This window comes from Triplophysa dalaica, chromosome 16 (assembly GCF_015846415.1).
Source record: "Triplophysa dalaica isolate WHDGS20190420 chromosome 16, ASM1584641v1, whole genome shotgun sequence".
Taxonomy (NCBI): domain Eukaryota; kingdom Metazoa; phylum Chordata; class Actinopteri; order Cypriniformes; family Nemacheilidae; genus Triplophysa; species Triplophysa dalaica.
In genome coordinates, this window is record NC_079557.1 from 17,458,735 (window position 1) to 17,476,912 (window position 18,178).

Sequence of the window (18,178 nt, forward strand, 5' to 3'; positions counted from 1 at the left end):
GGGGAATGTGTTTAACTTTTCTTGCATTGTTTAGGTAGAAAGTAATAAACTTTCACCTCTTCAAATTATGTATTAAGTTTACATTTACATTTACATTTAGACATTTAGCAGACGCTTTTATCCAAAGCGACTTACAAAGAGTTTAGGAGCAATAAGCGATAGTTCATACAGGAGCCATAATACTTTAGGTGCCAATACAAAGTTACTGGTTTCAACAAAAGCTAGACCACTACCTGTTGAGAGAAAGGGTTAGTGTATTTTTTTTTCTTTTTTTTTCTCATTTGTTTGTCAAGTATTCACAGAAGAGATGGGTTTTAAGTAGTTTTTTAAATGTTGTGAGAGATGTGGTTGAACGGACAGATATAGGAAGAATGTTCCACCAGGAAGGAGTTGTGAATGAGAAAGAGCGGGAGAGCGATTTACTGCCCTTATGGGAAGGCAATACAAGCCGCCGCTGGTTTGCTGAACGCAGGGATCTTGATGGGGTGTAGGAGTGCAGGAGAGAGTGGAAGTAAGCCGGTGCAGATCCAGTGATAGTCCTGTAGGCAAGCATTAGTGACTTGAATCTGATACGGGCTGCAACCGGTAGCCAGTGAAGAGAGATGAAAAGGGGAGTCACGTGAGCCCTTTTGGGCTGTTGGAAGACGAGGCGTGCTGCTGCGTTCTGAACCAGCTGAAGTGGTTTGATAGCCTTTGCAGGAAGACCAGCAAGGAGAGCATTGCAGTTGTCCAACCTTGAGATTACCAGGGCATGGACAAGGAGTTGTGCCGCATGCTCCGTGAGATATGGTCTGATCTTTCTAATGTTGAATAAGGCATATCGGCATGACTGTGTTGTCTTTGCAATGTGATCATTGAAGGACAGTTGTTCATCAAATATGACTCTGAGGTTCCTGGCTGTTTTGGAATGGGTGATTGTGGTATTGTTGAAATCGTGTTGGACCGTAGGGTGTGCCGGAAACACGAGTAGTTCGGTCTTGGCAGGGTTCAGCTGGAGGTGATGGTCTTTCATACAAGCTGAGATGTCCTCGAGGCAGGCTGTAATGCAAGCTACTACAGTGGTATCGTCTGGGTGAAACGAGATGTAGATCTGTGTGTCGTCGGCATAACAGTGATATGAGAAGCCATGTGCCTGTATGATGGGTCCCAGTGATGTCGTGTAGATGGAAAAAAAGCAGCGGCCCAAGCACCGACCCCTGAGGGACCCCAGTGATCATGTGGTGAGCCGTGGACATCGAGCCCCTCCATGACACCCTGAAGGACCTGACGGAGAGGTAGGATTTGAACCAGCAGAGGGTAGAGCCTGTGATTCCTAGTGATGACAGGGTTGCTAGCAGTATCTGGTGATTGACAGTGTCAAACGCTGCAGATAGGTCTAGCAGAATCAGGACCGAGGATTTAGATTCCGCCTTGGCTAGCCGCAGTGCTTCTGTGACCGATAGCAATGCCGTCTCAGTGGAGTGGTTTGTTTTGAAGCCAGACTGGCTTCAAAAGAGTTTATTTAAGAGTTTAATTTAAGAGTTTAACTCTTAAATTGAGGATCCTCCATATACTGAATCCTTCAGAGGATGCGACCTCCAGAGGTCACAAGGACACAGCCTTCTGAAACCAAGTACAGCTTGATATTAGCGTGGATTACATTATTAAATTGGTTGCTAGGCAAAAAGTTATTTTAAACTGGCCACAAAACTACAGGATTTTTTTAATCCTGACCGATTAAGACATCTGGTAACAGCACACACATAATGAGAATCTTGACAGATTCACTTATTTATACTAAAAAGATCTCATACTAAAAGATCTCTCTAGGCGCATTACACACTACAGAAGAATATTTAATGTATATATATATAAGATTATTGTACACACAGTGCACACCATGGGCATAAATCCTAGGGGACGGAGGGGACATCTGTAACATTCCTCTGTGTCCCCTTGCCAAATTATTTACGTTTGCACCATGTACTGTTATTTTGGCATGCTCCCTCACCTGTTTTTTTTGTTCTCATTGACTTTTGCACCTGCACCCCATAATCCAGATTATCCCCATCACCTGTGTAGCCCTTGTTATCTGTTCTATTTAAGTTCTCCCCTTTGTTTAGTTTTTTGTCGGTTATTAATGTTATCTGTATTTATGTTGCTTTGTGAAGATCCTGTTTTGTATTACCTGTTTTCAGTTGGATTTATGTTATGTGGATTTTTACCCTTTTTTGGTTCATCTGCCACCAGATTTTTTCTTTTGGTTTGTTTATTAAACCTGTTCGATGGTACTCTGAGTGTGTTCTTCTGACTTGACCGATTACGTGACAGAATAACAGACCTAACCAAGATTGACCACACCTCAGAGTACCAGACCTTTTTGTTATAAATTCTCTGAGCCTCAACATTCCTTCGGAGGACAAACTTGAGGTATCATCTTAGTCGAGGTAGTCGTCCTCTGTAGGAGTACGTGAATGACTTCATGACTCTGGCCTGCAAGGTTAGCATGGATGACCAGTCCCTCAATGCGTGTTTTACGATGGGGCTGGATGATGACTCCCTGCGGTGTCTGGCACCCGTAAGGGAGTACATCGACCTTATCCGGTCGATTATTGTTGCTCCCCTACGCTTGAGCGACAATATCCTGGATAGAATAGAGCCGCATCCGGTCCCATCCTATTACGCGTTGAGGTGTCCAGCTTACCTCCTGGTTCTGAGTTCCATGGCCTAATCGGACTCCCCAGAGGGGAGCCGCAAGCCGGGGTGTCTGTTGGATTGTCCTCCACGTTCTCTTTCTTTTTCATTCCAATTCCCAATTCCGCGAAGTGGATCGGTGATGGTGTTTTAAAATGCATACCTGCCCTGCCCCCAGGTGGCCGGCGGGCCAATGCCATGAAAGTAATAAGTGGGCCAGAAAAAGTTCCTCTGTTTCTCATAGTGCGTCATTTGCATAGCTCTGAAAGTATGGTCAGTTTGCATTTAATGCCTAAACTTAGTTATGGACATAATATGATGCATGCTATGTTTTTATAACATAGCTCATCATATAGGGAATTCAGAGAGTTGTAGTTACATATGAAACATGCAAAGCTTTGAGCTGTGAATCATCCCAACATATGGATACATCAAATGAACTCTAAATCAAACTTGTATATCTAACAGTTACAGACTATTCAAAATACACACAACCTAGACATTTAGATACATTTATAGAAAAGGGGGGGACATTTTAAAAGTGTTAAAAAATGACTAATTGTTAACATGTGGTATCATGGGTAGTTTGTTTTTATATTTGTTTCCTGTCTTGACAACAGAGACAAAAAAATATTTAAATGGAAACAGCTTTATGAGGTGTTATGGGACATTTGTGTCCCCTTCAAAAATTGCTCTTGTTATGTTTATTCTCCCCCCTAGTGTTAAATGAAATGTATGCCACCTAGTTGCACCACTAGGTGGCAATGTAGTACGATTTTTATTGTGTTTAGATGATAGCAATTTATCGATTTTTGTCCCTTGCAAGAAGTGGGAGTGTTGCCTGGCAATAGGAGAGTAGCTTAGGGCTGTTGCACGCGCTGCTTTAGTTAGACTTCAGCTTTTTTCTGTGAACTTTTGTTTTGGCAGCATACGGGCATCATGCGTAAACATTATGAGAAGCGAGCTAGCCAAACAGGATTTAAACTATGCTGGTTAAAGACCTAAAAAAAATTTTAAGACAAAAAACGTACCATGCAGAATGTTTTCTCACCATTCCATTTCTAATACGCATACAGCATTTGGCGCGCTCTCACATCTGTCAAAGCAGAAATAAAACTGTTGTTGCTGTAGGTTTTTTCTGTCATCTCCGGTCGCACTCATATGAACATTGCATTCACTTATTTCATCTATTCAAATAATATATCTGAATAAGAAAATATATTTATATGTTAGTAAATGTGTATGCTGTTTCGGATCTTTCTTGAAGAAATCAGGACAGAAGTGGTGAAAAGTGGAAAAATATACAGATTACAGCAGCAGGTAAATGGATGTGTGCCTCTTTCGTTCACTTGTGGACGACTAAAAAGCCTCTTAATATCAGGCATAAACAGAGCCTTAAATGTAAATTAAATTATATTACCATTGGTGTGTTGTTCAATGATTTAAGTCAAGTAGAAGTTGAACTATCGAGACAACTATTGATATAGTAAATTTGTAGTCTGCGTAGAACATAGACTTGATTTGTTTAGAAATGTAAACGCTATTGTGCTTTAAATACCGAAAAAGCTTAGCTTTCCCATTCACTTCTCTGGGTTTAGTGGACTTTTTCACTACCTATAATGACGGCCTTGTTGCAGCAACTGAGCGAAGTGGCCAATGCAGCATCTGTTATGGCTATTGTCATGAGTATTTTGAAGAACGGGAAATTTTGAAGGGGGAATTTAGAAAGTTTGCAGTGCTAGAAATAAATCTAAAGAATATAATGACAGATGGAAAGGACAGTTTGTTTTATTTGAAAAGGACAGTGTTAATTAAGAGAATATATAAATATATATTTTGGGTGGGAGATATTTCTGGTCCATACTTTAACACAGTAGGTGGGAATAATTTTATCCGCCATAAAACCCCAACAAGAAGAAGCAGCAGCAGCTATGTAAAATACAGAACACAATGGACATTTTGAAAGGACAACTCAATGGAAGCGTTATAGAGGTATTTGTTCCGTTTACATTTTAACAAGATGTTCCTACATTTCCGATTTCCATCTCACTGCAGTAGCTGTCGTGGTTGACATTTTAAAGTCAGTAACCCTGTAACCAATCACATTAACAGATTTGAGTCATAGATTGAGACATAGATATATAGTGATTGCGCATAGACTAAGCACTTAAATTATCATTGCTGTTTCAGCTCTGCTTTTGCATGACGAGCATGTATTGCTCACACATCAAATGTGGCATATACTGTATGTACCTACTATGGCGCTCGAAATGGCGAACGAAACTGATAAGTAAAACAGATCACAATCATGAAATCGTGTGTGTACGTCTCCATTTGTATTAAACGACTCTCTCCTAACCTGGGAAAGTCAATATGGGATAATAGTAAATCCTACAACACCTAGACAGACCAGGGACTTATGGGACTTTTTTTCTCCATTGGAGTTTTGGGTTCCTTGCCAAATTTGCATAATGTACACGTGCCCATCCGTGTGTGTGTCTGTGTGTGTTAGTACGTGTGTATTTTGTGTGTGTGTGTGTTTGAACCTGTGTGTGCATATCGCTCTTCTGTGTTTTCACTTTCTTTGTTTTTATTTGTATTACTTTAAATGTTTTGCTTATAGTCAAAATGTTTCATGCACAGCTGCTTTGTAACAATGCAAATTGTAAAAAGCGCTCTATAAATAAAGTTGAGTTGACCACTAAGGCATCCTGACCTAAAACTTTACAGGTCCTCTCAGAACTAAACCTTGATGAACCACACCAAGTTTTGTAGCAATTTGCCATTGCGTTGCATTTTACTGTCATGATTCTGTCCCATCTTGTGATGATTTTCTTGATCTAGTGGCAGGATCATGACAGAACCTTGTGTTTTATGTGGAGAGAGACACTTTTGACACTTATGGGTTGCCATTTTCTCTCTTCGGTCTTTTCATTGTTCCTGCCCTCTTGTTTCCTTGTTAGTGCTCATTATGATTTCATGTCCCACGCCTGCCCTCTCCTGATTTAGTTGCCCTTATAATGCCCTTGTGTTTTCTGTCCTGTGATGGTACATTGTTTGTGTCATCTGTGGTGAGTTCATGTGTCTTGCATAGTCTAGTTTATTGTAGTTAAATTTCAAGTGTTAGTGTTAGTCTAGTCTAGTTAATCCTTGTTCCTGTTTCCATGTTTTGTTATGTTACCCCCTTGTGGGTGTTTGTTTTGTATCTATATTTTATTTAATGTCTTGTTAAAACCCCTTAATACCCGCTGTCTGCATCTGGTTCCTCTGTTCTTGTCCTCACAACCCATGTTCATGACAAATTTACAACAAAATTCCACATAGGTGACGCTTATAATGGCAGACCGAAGAATATAATATAACCTTTGACTCGACATGACATGACTCAAGAAATCAAATTAGACCCCCCTTTTGATTTAAAGCAGGGGTTACCAACCATTTTGAAACTGAGTGCTACTTCATGGGTACTGAGTCATACGATGGGCTACCAGTTTGATTCTGAAATAACAAATTTGCTCAGTTCGCCTGTAGTTATACATTATTAATAATACTCATCTATGTGAAGACACTTATCACGTAAATGATTACTCACAATAATTAGCAACAATGAGAATAAGGAGGGAAACAGATATCAATATTCAGCACTTTAATCTCAGTTTATTGTTACATTTTTAGTAACTTTAGATCACTTACATCACTACATTTCATAGTAAAAATGTCCCATTTTCAATAGCCACTGACAAACCCTTTTACAACTATCTTGTTTCAAAAAGTTATCAATTATTTAATTTTAGAAAAAACAACTTATATATTTTATAATAAATCTTGTCACATTTTGAACTAATGACCAAATCTGTGGCATTTTCATCTGGTGTGTAGCTTGACACTGCAACTGTGAGTGAGTCTTTCAGATGTTCATCAGTGAGGCGTGTTCTGTGTTTGTTCTTGATGAAGTTCATGTCAGAAAACGATGATTCACAGAGATAGGTTGAACCAAACAGGCTAGCAACCTTCATAGCTGCTGTGTATACTCCACTGTACTTCTCTGTGTCAACAAGGGACCAAATGTTTGGTGCAGCCTGGTAGGCTTTGAGGTGCAGGTCATTTTGCAATGTTATGATTTCAAACTCCACCTGTCCAGCATTCAAGTTGAACGTTGCACTTAGTTGCTCAGCAAACCATGTTGTGTCCATGTTCATGAAATGATTGGAAATGAACGACACACATGGCTCAAGCTGATGAAGGTCACAAAACCTATTCTCAAACTCTTGCCCAAGTCTGTTTATGACTTCACAGTACTTTTCTGTAACTTTTGCAAAAGTCTCGGCTGCAGAAGCATCGTCTTTCAGCACCGACTGCACAGAGGGAAAGTGCAGCACCTTTTTGCTCTGTAAATCCACAGAGAAAATGTTCATCTTGGCTTTAAATGCATGTAAAGCACTTATCATATCAACAACAGTCTTACCTTTGCCTTGCAGCTGGCGGTTCAAGTCGTTTAGTTTCGCAGTGATGTCCGTCAAAAATGCAAGGTCAAGTGTCCACTCTGTTTCCTCTAGCAGTGAGACGTCTTCGGCTTTGGATTGCGTGAACTCTTTTATTTCACCCAAAAGTGACAAAAAACGAAGTAAAACTGGTCCTCTGCTGAGTCATTGGATTTCTGTGTGTAGCAGCAGGTATTCAGCTGACATCTCCTCCAATAGCACCTCGAAAATCCTGTGTTGTTTTGCTTTGGAGCGGATGTCGTTTATGATTTTTACAATGGGAGTCATCATGTGTCCAAAGCCATTCACTTTTGCACATAACGCCTGCTGGTGAATGATGCAGTGATAATGCAGAAATTTTGAGAAGTCTGGGTCACTTTTACAGTGAGTGATGAAATCTGTATGTCGTCCGATCATAGCAGGAGCCCCGTCTGTAGTCACCGCTACCAGCTTTAATAATGGTACCTTTTTCTACACGAAAACTTGTGGAGAAATCTTCAAACACCATCCGGAGAAAAACTAACAGCTGCGCTGTACTGCTGCTGTCCACGGACTCGTCGGACTGAATGCTAACCCAGCTGCAATCTGCCAGATCCCGGTCCAGCTGATCGGGCAATTTACCAGACATATCTGACACTCGTCTAGCCATGGTAGATGCACCCAGTTGGACGTCAGAGAGACATTCCATTTTTTAAACTTTACACTTTCATAATATAAATCCTCTGAGGGTTTAGGCTGCATTAGTTAGATCAACAGGAACCAGGAACCAGGTTCTTTTCTCTGTTGGAGTTTTGGGTTCCTCGCCACCGTTTGCATACTGTTTTGCACTATTTGCCTGGCTGGCTGCTTTAGAATTAGAATTTTATAGTCTGTTTAATATTTGACCTGTGTTTCTCTCTCCTTTATCTTAAATGTGTGCTTTCACTGTGCTTGCGTGTCTGTGTGTGTGTGCGTGCGTGTTTGTCTGTGTGTGTGTGTGCACGTGCTTGTCTGCGTGTCCGTGCACGTCTGTGTGTCTGTCCGTCTTTGTGTCTATTTCTATATGTGTCTTCTGTGTTTTCAACTTTTTCTTGTTTTTACAGGTATATAACTTTAATTGATTTGCTTATAGTCAATATGTCTCAAGTAAAGCTCCTTTGTAACAATGAAAATTGTAAAAAGCGCTATATAAATAAAGTTGACATGAGACATAAAGACAAAACAGTGGTCAGTCGTTTTACGGCAAACAAGAGAGAATTTAATGTTTGCTGGTGTGGCGACGTAATGACGTGTAACAATAATCAATCAATGTTCTATAACATTTAAAACAGGAACATGAACGGAATAGTCTATAAGAAACTCAAGTAAACACCTTAATCAGAATATTGTTTTAGTCAGAGTAAGGTCAAAAAATTAATTACTGGTGTCCAAGTAAACATAGTCTCTGTGGGGTTTGCAAAGACCACACACACACACACACACTGACCTCCTGTGCGGCCCTGGCCGATGTGCACAGCTGGCTGAAGGCTGGTCTCCTTGGCAGGTAGGTGTGGCAGATGATGGAAGATGCTGGGAAGCTGCAGAATATTCTTACTGCTGGTCACGTTCCACAACTTTAGCTTGGTCTCATCTTAAATCACACAGAATGTCTCCAGTCACTTTTGCATGCCTTTCAAATGCTTTTCTATCATAGTCCTCACATGCATTACCCTATTAGTATTCACGGTTTCTAACTCTAATCCCTTCTTTGTGGTAGAATAACATGCATATTACCCCAACCATTGGCCAACCCTTAAAATACAAAGGGGAATGTTGGGAACAAAGTCTTACTGCGACCACTCCCCATAGCTTAAAAGTCTGCCTTTACCGATGCAATGCAACAGGTTTCAAGTAGACATATTATATTTGATATAAAGTAATGTAGAGCTTTATTTTAGACCATAGATTGCATAATATGTGGTACTACCTACCTAGGTAAATTATACTGTAGGTGCATCCAAAGTATGAGGTGTGTGTTTCCTCGCACTTAAAATCCCAACATGACAAAGAGCACATGAATACCCAGAAGATGCACTTATTCATATAACACAAAGAAATATATTTGGAAGAATACTAGCAACTATGATTTCTGGGGCACCATTGACTACCATTGTAGAAAGAATTGTTATCCCTTTTAAAGTGATAGTTCACACAAAAATAAAAATTGTGTCATCATTTATTCACTCTCGTGACATTTCAAACCAGTATGACTTTCTTTCTTCCACAGAACACAAAAGTAGATATTTTTTAAAATGTTAACTGCACAACTTGTATTGATTTTCTGTCGATACAATAAAATTGAATGGGGTGCAGTGCTATTCGGTTGTCAACTTTGTTCAACATATCTTATTTTGTGTTCTGCGGAAAAAAGAATGTCCGAAGGTTTGAAATGACAAGAGGGTCAGTAAATGATGACAGAATTTTCATTTCTGGGTGACCTGTCACTTTTAGTCCATAGTACATAAGTGCATCAACAGTAGTACTGTATGTATATTACATAAGTTTGGTTGCGGTTGCTTAAATGTCTTGCTGTTTGTGTGTTGCTATTCTAGCTGTTTTGTTTCTGTATTTTACCCGACAGACTGCTCCAGGTACGGTTGATGTCCCGCAATGCTTGTTTCTCAGCGATGGCTCGCTTGATCTCATCCAGCACCAGATTGAGCTCTTTGGAGCGTTTAAGGTTCTCTTGTTCCGCAGAGTGGAGACGGTCTCTAAGAGCCAGAAATTCCCTCTGGTAAATGTCAACTACATTACCTACAAACACAATCGAGAGATAAAGTGAGAGAAATTAATTAGAAATTGCTTTAAACTCATTTTGATTTTTTGCAGCCTTTTAATTTTTACTAGTTGAAACACTTGATCAGCTGCTTGTTTCATATTTTTTTTTAAATAGTGTTCAATAATCCAGATACAGAAACCTTTATATTATATATCAATAAATATGTTAATAACTAAACAAGTATTATGCAGCTTTTCTGAGGCTAAAGTTTTTTTTCCCATGCTTTACATGACAAGAAAGTGTAATATTCTTACTCCTTCTCTCATTATATTTCCCCATTCAAAGTTTACAACTGACAGGCAGATCAATGGAACTGGTGTCATATAGCAAACCATTACTTAGTCATCATCAGTTTTAAACAAATAGTTTATTGTCGACAACCACCAAATGATCATCACCCCAGTGGTCAACACACATTAATGACTAATTAACTTGTTCTTATACCCCCAAATATCTCTAGAATGAAAAAACTAAGGTTGCAAGTTGAGAGGCGGGTCGAAGAGGAGATACAAACATGCACGGTATGGGGAAAATACAGCCTTTTTTAACCTTAAATAGTGTATACACATTACATCTAAAACAAATGATAGTATTTGTTTTAGCCATGTCATAAGACTCCTTTAAATTTAACCAGAACAAGGGTTTGAGCTGCAAACACAAACATACTTTTAGAGCCACATGCAGAAGGATTCATTGTAGCTCCAATCTCAAAGCTCCCTCATGGGAGGTAGATTGACGTTGGCATTACAAAATAGAAACCGCTGAGTGCCGATCAGTCAGACATTCAATCTCATATCTGCCAACTGCCCCCGGCTGCCACATGATTCATGGAAAAACTGAACTGGCTCCAGATCTGTCAAATGACCCTGTAATTTAGCATACTCGATTTCTACGTCGAAAAACAGAGGTTGAAGAAGAAAGTGTAACCTTGAAAACTTAAAGTTTCTCCCCATTCTTCTATTGTATGTACACATAATAAATGATGACAGATTTATTTTTGGGTGACCTATCCCTTTAAGGATCTCTCATAAGATCATATGGCCATTACAAAGGGAAAACTGAAAAAAATATGTTTTCCCTTATTCCCCAAATCTGTCCCAGAATGTATGGAATATCTTGAGATATGCTCTTCAAAGGTCTGACTATCAGAATAAAGGTTTTAAAATGAAGCCACCGTTAAAGGGACAGTTTACTCAAAACAAAAATTCTGTAATCATCTACTCACCCTCAGGTAGTATCAGATCTGTATAAATTTCTTTGTTCCACTGAACACAGAGAAAGATATTTGGAAGAAAGTTAGCCATTTTCAGTTCTGGGACATCATCCACTACCATAGAAGAAATTTTTTTGTTCTGTTGAACACAAAATAAGATATTTTAAAGAAACAAACCGGCACCTTTGACTACCATTTAAATTTTCCTACTATGGTAGTCAGTGATGTCCCGTAATTAAAATGAGTAACATTCTTCCAAATATCTTTCTCAGTGTTCATCAGATCAAATAAATTAATACAGGTATGAAATTACATGAGGGTGAGCAAATCATGACAGAATTTTGGGGAGGTTATCCCTTTTAAGTCACATCTTGACCATGTGAAAGTCGATCATGCTCTACAAAGACTTCACATAGTAGAAAGGAAGATAGATGATAAACTTGTGATGTACCAAAACATCATCCCATGAAACACAAAAAGATGTTTGGTTAAAATAGAACATCATAAAACTTGCCCCTATCCCCTATAGTCCTTTAATGCAGTCAACACTTATGTCTTGTCTCAATGTCCATACCAGTAATATTGTTTTCAAAAGGAATTTTGATAGAGTTACTGAAATGTCCTAATTTAAATAAGGCCTACTCCTATTTTAATGTAAGCCCTGTTTTCAAAATCACCCCATATTCTAAATCTGTTTATTTAATTTTCAATCTTCCCCACACTGTAACATTTTACAACATGCGTTCACATGACGAGCAAGAATCATTACATTTGGCATCATTTTGTGTCTAGAAATGTCACACTAGGGTTGATGTCAAGGTTGTGAAGCCTTGAAGGTACAGAATCCTCTACATTTAAATAAAGCTTTAAAAGCAGCCTTCCTGGAATTTACCGTAAAGCACTCAATATCCGTGCATCCGAATCTAAACGGCGGCTGGATTGGACCCGCAGTGATTAATTGCCCATTGCCTTATTTATGTCTCTTAAAGATGCAAACAGTAATGGTTACACGTTTTTATGTATTCTGTTTCAATCCAAAAATTAAAACGCAGTCTGCATCAAAGACTTCCTGCAAAAATTAAAGGAAACACATGCAGGTGAGTTATTTTGCCCCACACTTGTTCTTTTTGTTGTTTTAATAATTCACATTGTCTACATTTTGCAAACTTGAGATACATTTGAGCTTAACTTTAACCCGCGTACTGTGCAGTTTACAAAATAAAACAACACTGAAATCATAACTGTATTTGTGGCAAGGGGGCGTGTTTTAGCGCGGTCTGCGGCAGGGGGGCATGTCGGGAGAACGACGGTGAGTAAGCAGATCAACACTATATTGAAAACACCTGCTTCTCGTTCTAGTACTTGGCGAGGAGACGCATTTAAGGCTCGAAGGAGGAAGCAGACAGTGAGAGAGAACCAGGCTGGGAAGACACGATACTCGGGAGGTACAGAGACGGTGCGTCCAGGAGATACCCGAGCAGAAAGATTCATCAACAGAAGAGTTGTAGAACGGACAGAGAAAACAGGTCGTTGAACCTGGAAGTGTTATTATTTTGTGTGTATACGGAATTAAACTTACGTGCTTCCCAGCCAAACCGACCCCGCCTCCTTTCTTCCTTCACAACGAACCTTGTTACACTGGTGCCGAAACCCGGGAAGAAAGGAGTCAGCCGCCACCATGCAGTCCCCGCCAGGATCGCCATTTGCGGAGGTAATAACATCACTCGCGGGTCTCCACCAGGAACATCATCAGGCCCTGATGAAACTTCGGGAGGATCAGGAGCTACGGTTCCAGGCTCTTCTACGGACCCAATAGGAGGACCGCGAGTCATTCCGGAGCTGGTTGAGCCAGGAGAGAGGCTCATCGCCATCGGCTGCATCCGGGACGGTACCGCTGCATAAGATGGGGACCCAGGACGAGCCGGAAGCCTTCTTGGATCTATTCGAGAGGTCCGCGGAACTATCCGGATGGCAGTCGGACGCTTGGGCCGCCCGCCTCATCCCACTCCGGTCTGGAGAAGCCCAGATGGCCGCCCAACAGCTTCCGGTGGCGAATCTGCTGAACTACGCGGACCTCAAGAAGGCAATCCTCCAACGGGTGGGCCGGAGTCCTGAGCAACATCGTTAGCGGTTCCGATCCCTGGAATTCGGGGAACATGCCCAGCCTTTTGCCTTCGCTCACCAGCTCCGGGATGCCTGCTGCAGATGGCTGATGGCCGGGGCCACCACAGTCGATACCATCGTCGACCAGGTGACGCTGGAGCAGAGTGGGTCCAGTGTCACCGGCCGACGACGTTGGCCCGGGCCATCCAACTGGCGGAGGATCAATTGGTGGCGTGCCCTGGGGTCGGTGCACCCCATCATCGCTTTCTCTCTCTTCCTCTCCTCCTAGGGTCTCTTCAACCTCTTCCAGACCGGTGCCCCTTCCCAGGTCTAGGGGGAACTTCTATCCGCGGCCGGCGCCGAGAACCCGGTTCCCACCAGAGGCGGGGCCATACGGAGCTGTAAGGTCCCCGGAGGGACAACCCTACCGGACCGGCAACGGTCCACAGACCTCTTCCGTGTCGTCAGCCTCTCCTCACCAATTCGGGGGTCTGCTTCCTGCCGCTAGTGCGGTGGGGACTCCTGGGCCGGCCTGTTGGCTTTGTGGGGACCCCGGTCATTTTATCGACCGATGTCCATCATAGGACATCGATGTCCATCATAGGAGGGCGGTATGATGATCCGGGTTCCCGACAACCCTCAGGCTGCCCTCGGTCAAGATGGGCTGTACCAAATACCTGTGAGTATTAGGGGGGTATACATCAGGCGTTGGTGGATTCAGGGTGTAACCAAACCTCAATTCACCAAAGCCTGATTCAATTTGAGGCAATGGATACGAGCCGCAGGGTTAAGGTAAGGTGCGTACACGGGGACGTGATGAACTACCCTTTGGTGCCCTTGACCATACAATTCAGGGGACAAAAACATAGTGTAGAGGTGGCTGTTAACGAGCACCTCCGACATCCGCTAATTTTGGGGACAAATTGGCCATTATTTCAAACATTATTGGGACATCTATGTGCGGATGTTTCTGGGAATAACCAAATGCGATGGGGAGGGCCGGTGGCGCAGATGGGAGAAGTGGAGCCGGGACCTCTGACGACAACTCCAGAGGAACGGAGCGCTGTGGAAAGAAGAATTCTCTCTCAGTGCGATGATTTTCCTCTGGAGCAGTCTCAGGACGAGACATGCGTTTGATCAGGTCCGCACCATCGACGGACAACTCCTCCATCCTGCGCAACCCCTGACCTACCCATATTTCGCTATTTTAAAAGACCGGTTGTATCGAGTGACCCAAGACACTCAGTCAAACCAGGATACAACCCAGTTTGTCATACCGAAAAGCCGCCGGGAAATGCTTTTCCAGACGGCTCATTGTAATCCTATGGCGGGTCACCTGGGACAATCCGCAACTATAAATCGCCTAACGGCCCGTTTTTTTTGGCCGGGTCATTCACAAGAACGTGCGCAGGTGGTGCGCGTCTTGTCCTGAATACCAGCTGGTAAACCCACCGGCCACCCCAAGGGCACCATTGTGCCCGCTTCCTCTTATTCAGGTCCCCTTCGAACGGATTGGTATGGACCTGATCGGGTCGTTAGAGCGTTCTGCACGAGGACATCGATTTGCATTGGTCGTTGTGGACTATGCAACCCGATATCCTGAGACAGTGTCTTTGCGCAATATCTCAGCAACCAGTGTTGCGGACGCCCTGTTTCGATTAATCTCCCGTGTGGGAATCCCTAAGGAGATTCTCACAGATCAAGGCACGGCGTTTATGTCACGGACACTCCGCGAACTGTACGGATTGTTGGGGGTTAAGACGATTCGGACCAGCGTCTATCACCCACAAACAGACGGACTGGTCGAACGTTTTAATCGTACGTTAAAAACCATGATCCGGAAATTCGTACACGAAGACGCCAAAAATTGGGATAAATGGTTGGAACCTCTGTTATTTGCGGTCCGCGAGGTCCCCCAAGCCTCTACGGGGTTTTCCCCCTTCGAGCTTCTCTTTGGTCGTCAACCTCGCGGGGTATTAGACGTCCTAAGAGAAGCTTGGGAGGACGGGCCTTCCGCGAGCAAAAACCAAATTCAGTATGTCCTGGACTTGCAAGCAAAACTCCATACACTAGGGCGGCTCTCTATGGAGAATTTGCTACAGGCACAGGATAGACAGAGCCGACATTATAACAGAGGCGCCAGGCTACGTAAATTTTCACCGGGAGAGAAAGTGCTTGTATTACTCCCAACGTCCAGTGGCAAGGACCATTTGAGGTCACACTACGAATAGGAGATCTCAATTATGAGGTAGTACGATCGGACAGGAGCGGGGCACATCAGATTTATCACCTCAACCTCCTAAAAAAATGGAGTGAGGCAAACACCGTGATGCTGGCGACGACAGTGAGTAGAGTAGATGATCTCGGGCCAGAAGCGAATATCAAAGTGCAATCTCTCGCTCTGGCTCCAGGGGGAGATCATCTCTCGTCCTCCCAGCTTACGGATGTTGTGAAGTTACAGGTAGAGTTTGCAGATGTTTTCTCGCCCCTGCCCGGCCGCACGAATCTCATAGAGCAGCACATTGAGACAAAACCGGGTGCAGTAGTGCGCAGTCGCCCATATAGGTTACCTGAACACAAAAAAAATGTGGTTCAGAAGGAATTAGAAGCTATGCTGGACATGGGAGTGATAGAAGAGTCCAATAGTGACTGGGCTAGCCCGATAGTTTGGGTACCGAAGACGGACGGCTCGGTCCGGTTCTGTGTGGACTATCGCAAGGTGAATGCTGTGTCGAAATTTGACGCATATCCAATGCCTTGAATTGACGAATTACTTGACCGGCTAGGGACGGCTGTTTTTTTTTCGACATTGGATTTGACAAAAGGATATTGGCAGATCCCTCTATCTCCCTTATCCAAGGAGAAAACAGCCTTTACTACGCCGTTCGGATTACACCAATTCGTCACACTTCCGTTCGGTTTATTCAGAGCCCCTGCTACCTTTCAGCGCCTCATGGACCGCATACTCAGACCCCACGCGACGTATGCCGCAGCCTACCTCGATGACATCATCATATATAGTAATGATTGGCAGCGGCATATGCAGCACTTGAGAGCGGTCCTGAGTTCGCTGAGGAGGGCGGGGCTGACGGCTAACTCGAGGAAGTGTGCGGTTGGGCGAGTAGAGGTAAGGTATCTGGGTTTCCACTTGGGTCACGGAGAGGTGCGTCCCCAAATTGATAAGACGGCAGCGATTGCAACCTCCCCGAGACCCAAGACCAAAAAGGAGGTGCGGCAGTTCCTGGGGCTGGCGGGATATTATAGACGGTTTGTTCCCAACTTTTCGGACCTCACCAGCCCGCTGAGTGACCTCACTAAAAAGGGGGCACCAGATACCGTCCAATGGACGGAGCAGTGTCAGCAGGGGTTTACCCAGGTGAAGGCTGCTCTATGTGGCGGGCCGTTATTGCACTCTCCCGATTTTGCACTCCCTTTTTTGTTGCAGACTGATGCTTCGGACAGGGGCGTGGGCGCGGTCCTGTCCCAGGAGATTGAGTGGGAGGATCGTCCAGTGCTGTACATCAGTCGCAAACTGTCTCGGACTGAGATGAGGTCCCATCGAGAAGGAATGTTTGGCGATTCGGTGGGCGGTCCTCACCCTCCGGTATTATCTCCTGGGGCAGGAGTTCACGCTCTGTTCGGACCACGCGCCTCTCCAATGGCTCCACCGCATGAAGGACACCAACGCGCGGATCACTCGTTGGTACCTTGCTTTGCAACCATTTAAATTCCAGGTGATCCACAGGCCGGGGACTCAGATGGCGGTGGCCGACTTTCTCTTCCGGAGGAGGGGGGACGAGGCTTCAGGCCGGATGGGGCCTCGGCCTGAGTCGGGCGGTGGGGGTATGTGGCAAGGGGGGCGTGGTTTAGCGCGGTCTGCGGCAGGGGGGCGTGTCGGGAGAATGACGGTGAGTAAGCAGATCAACGCTATATTGAAAACACCTGCTTCTTGTTCTAGTAATTGGCGAGGAGACGCATTTAAGGCTCGAAGGAGGAAGCAGACAGTGAGAGAGAACCAGGCTAGGAAGACACGATACTCGGGAGGTACAGAGACGGTGTGTCCAGGAGATACCCGAGCAGAAAGATTCATCAACAGAAGAGTTGTAGAACAGACAGAGAAAACGGGTTGTTGAACCCGGAAGTGTTATTATTTTGTGTGTATACGGAATTAAACTTACGTGCTTCCCAGCCAAACCGACCCCGCCTCCTTTCTTCCTTCACAACGAACCTTGTTACAGTATTGTATTACATTGTTTTCTTTAAATATTTTTCATTAACAATTAATCAGTTATTCTTAATATACAATGACACTCTAAAATCAAAGTAGTTTCAATGTAGCTAGCTACTTTTTTATAGTAACTTCTAGTGTAGCTAACTACTTTTTCAAATGGGAAGCTAAGCTGTTACTTAACTACTTTTATTGATGAGTAGCTTGTAGCTTATCTAACTACAGTTTCAAAGTAGCTTGCCCAACACTGAGGGTAATAGATGCCGACCTTAAAGAGGTGGGAAATATTCCTGCTTCAAACGATTCCTTGAGTATCTCTAACAAGTGCGGTAACAGTTTATTTGAAAACGTTTTGTAAATCTCTATGGCATCCAGCCCACTATTCATACTATGTGTCGCCTCTTGCGATTCATCAATAGTGAAACCCTCGTCCTCATTGATTTTAAATGGGTCTGTCATGCTCTGACCCTGTTCTGACACTATAGTTTAGAAAAGGTTCTGGAAGAATGAAGGATCATCTCCATTGAGGGTATATAAATTTACTAAAGTTACTTGCGTATTCGTACAATCGTACCATTGAGTATAATAAATCGAGCCTGCGGGTCTACTATGTTGTTTATATAAATGGAATGGGACTGATTTATGTATAGTATCATTACTCCTCTTGCGTGCGAGGTAAATGG

General features: G+C 43.2%; 1 protein-coding gene across 1 annotated transcript in view; it reads right to left on the reverse strand.

The window, feature by feature from the left end:
- mgat4b (alpha-1,3-mannosyl-glycoprotein 4-beta-N-acetylglucosaminyltransferase B) overlaps positions 1–18,178 on the reverse strand; it is a 268,079-nt gene that overhangs the window by 146,754 nt on the left and 103,147 nt on the right. Inside the window, exons 2-3 of the mRNA XM_056769376.1 lie at positions 9,747–9,926; positions 8,620–8,763 (exon numbers count right to left, since the gene is read on the reverse strand). Of these exons, the coding sequence (XP_056625354.1) occupies positions 8,620–8,763; positions 9,747–9,926 (324 nt within the window). The remainder of the gene's footprint in view (positions 1–8,619; positions 8,764–9,746; positions 9,927–18,178) is intronic.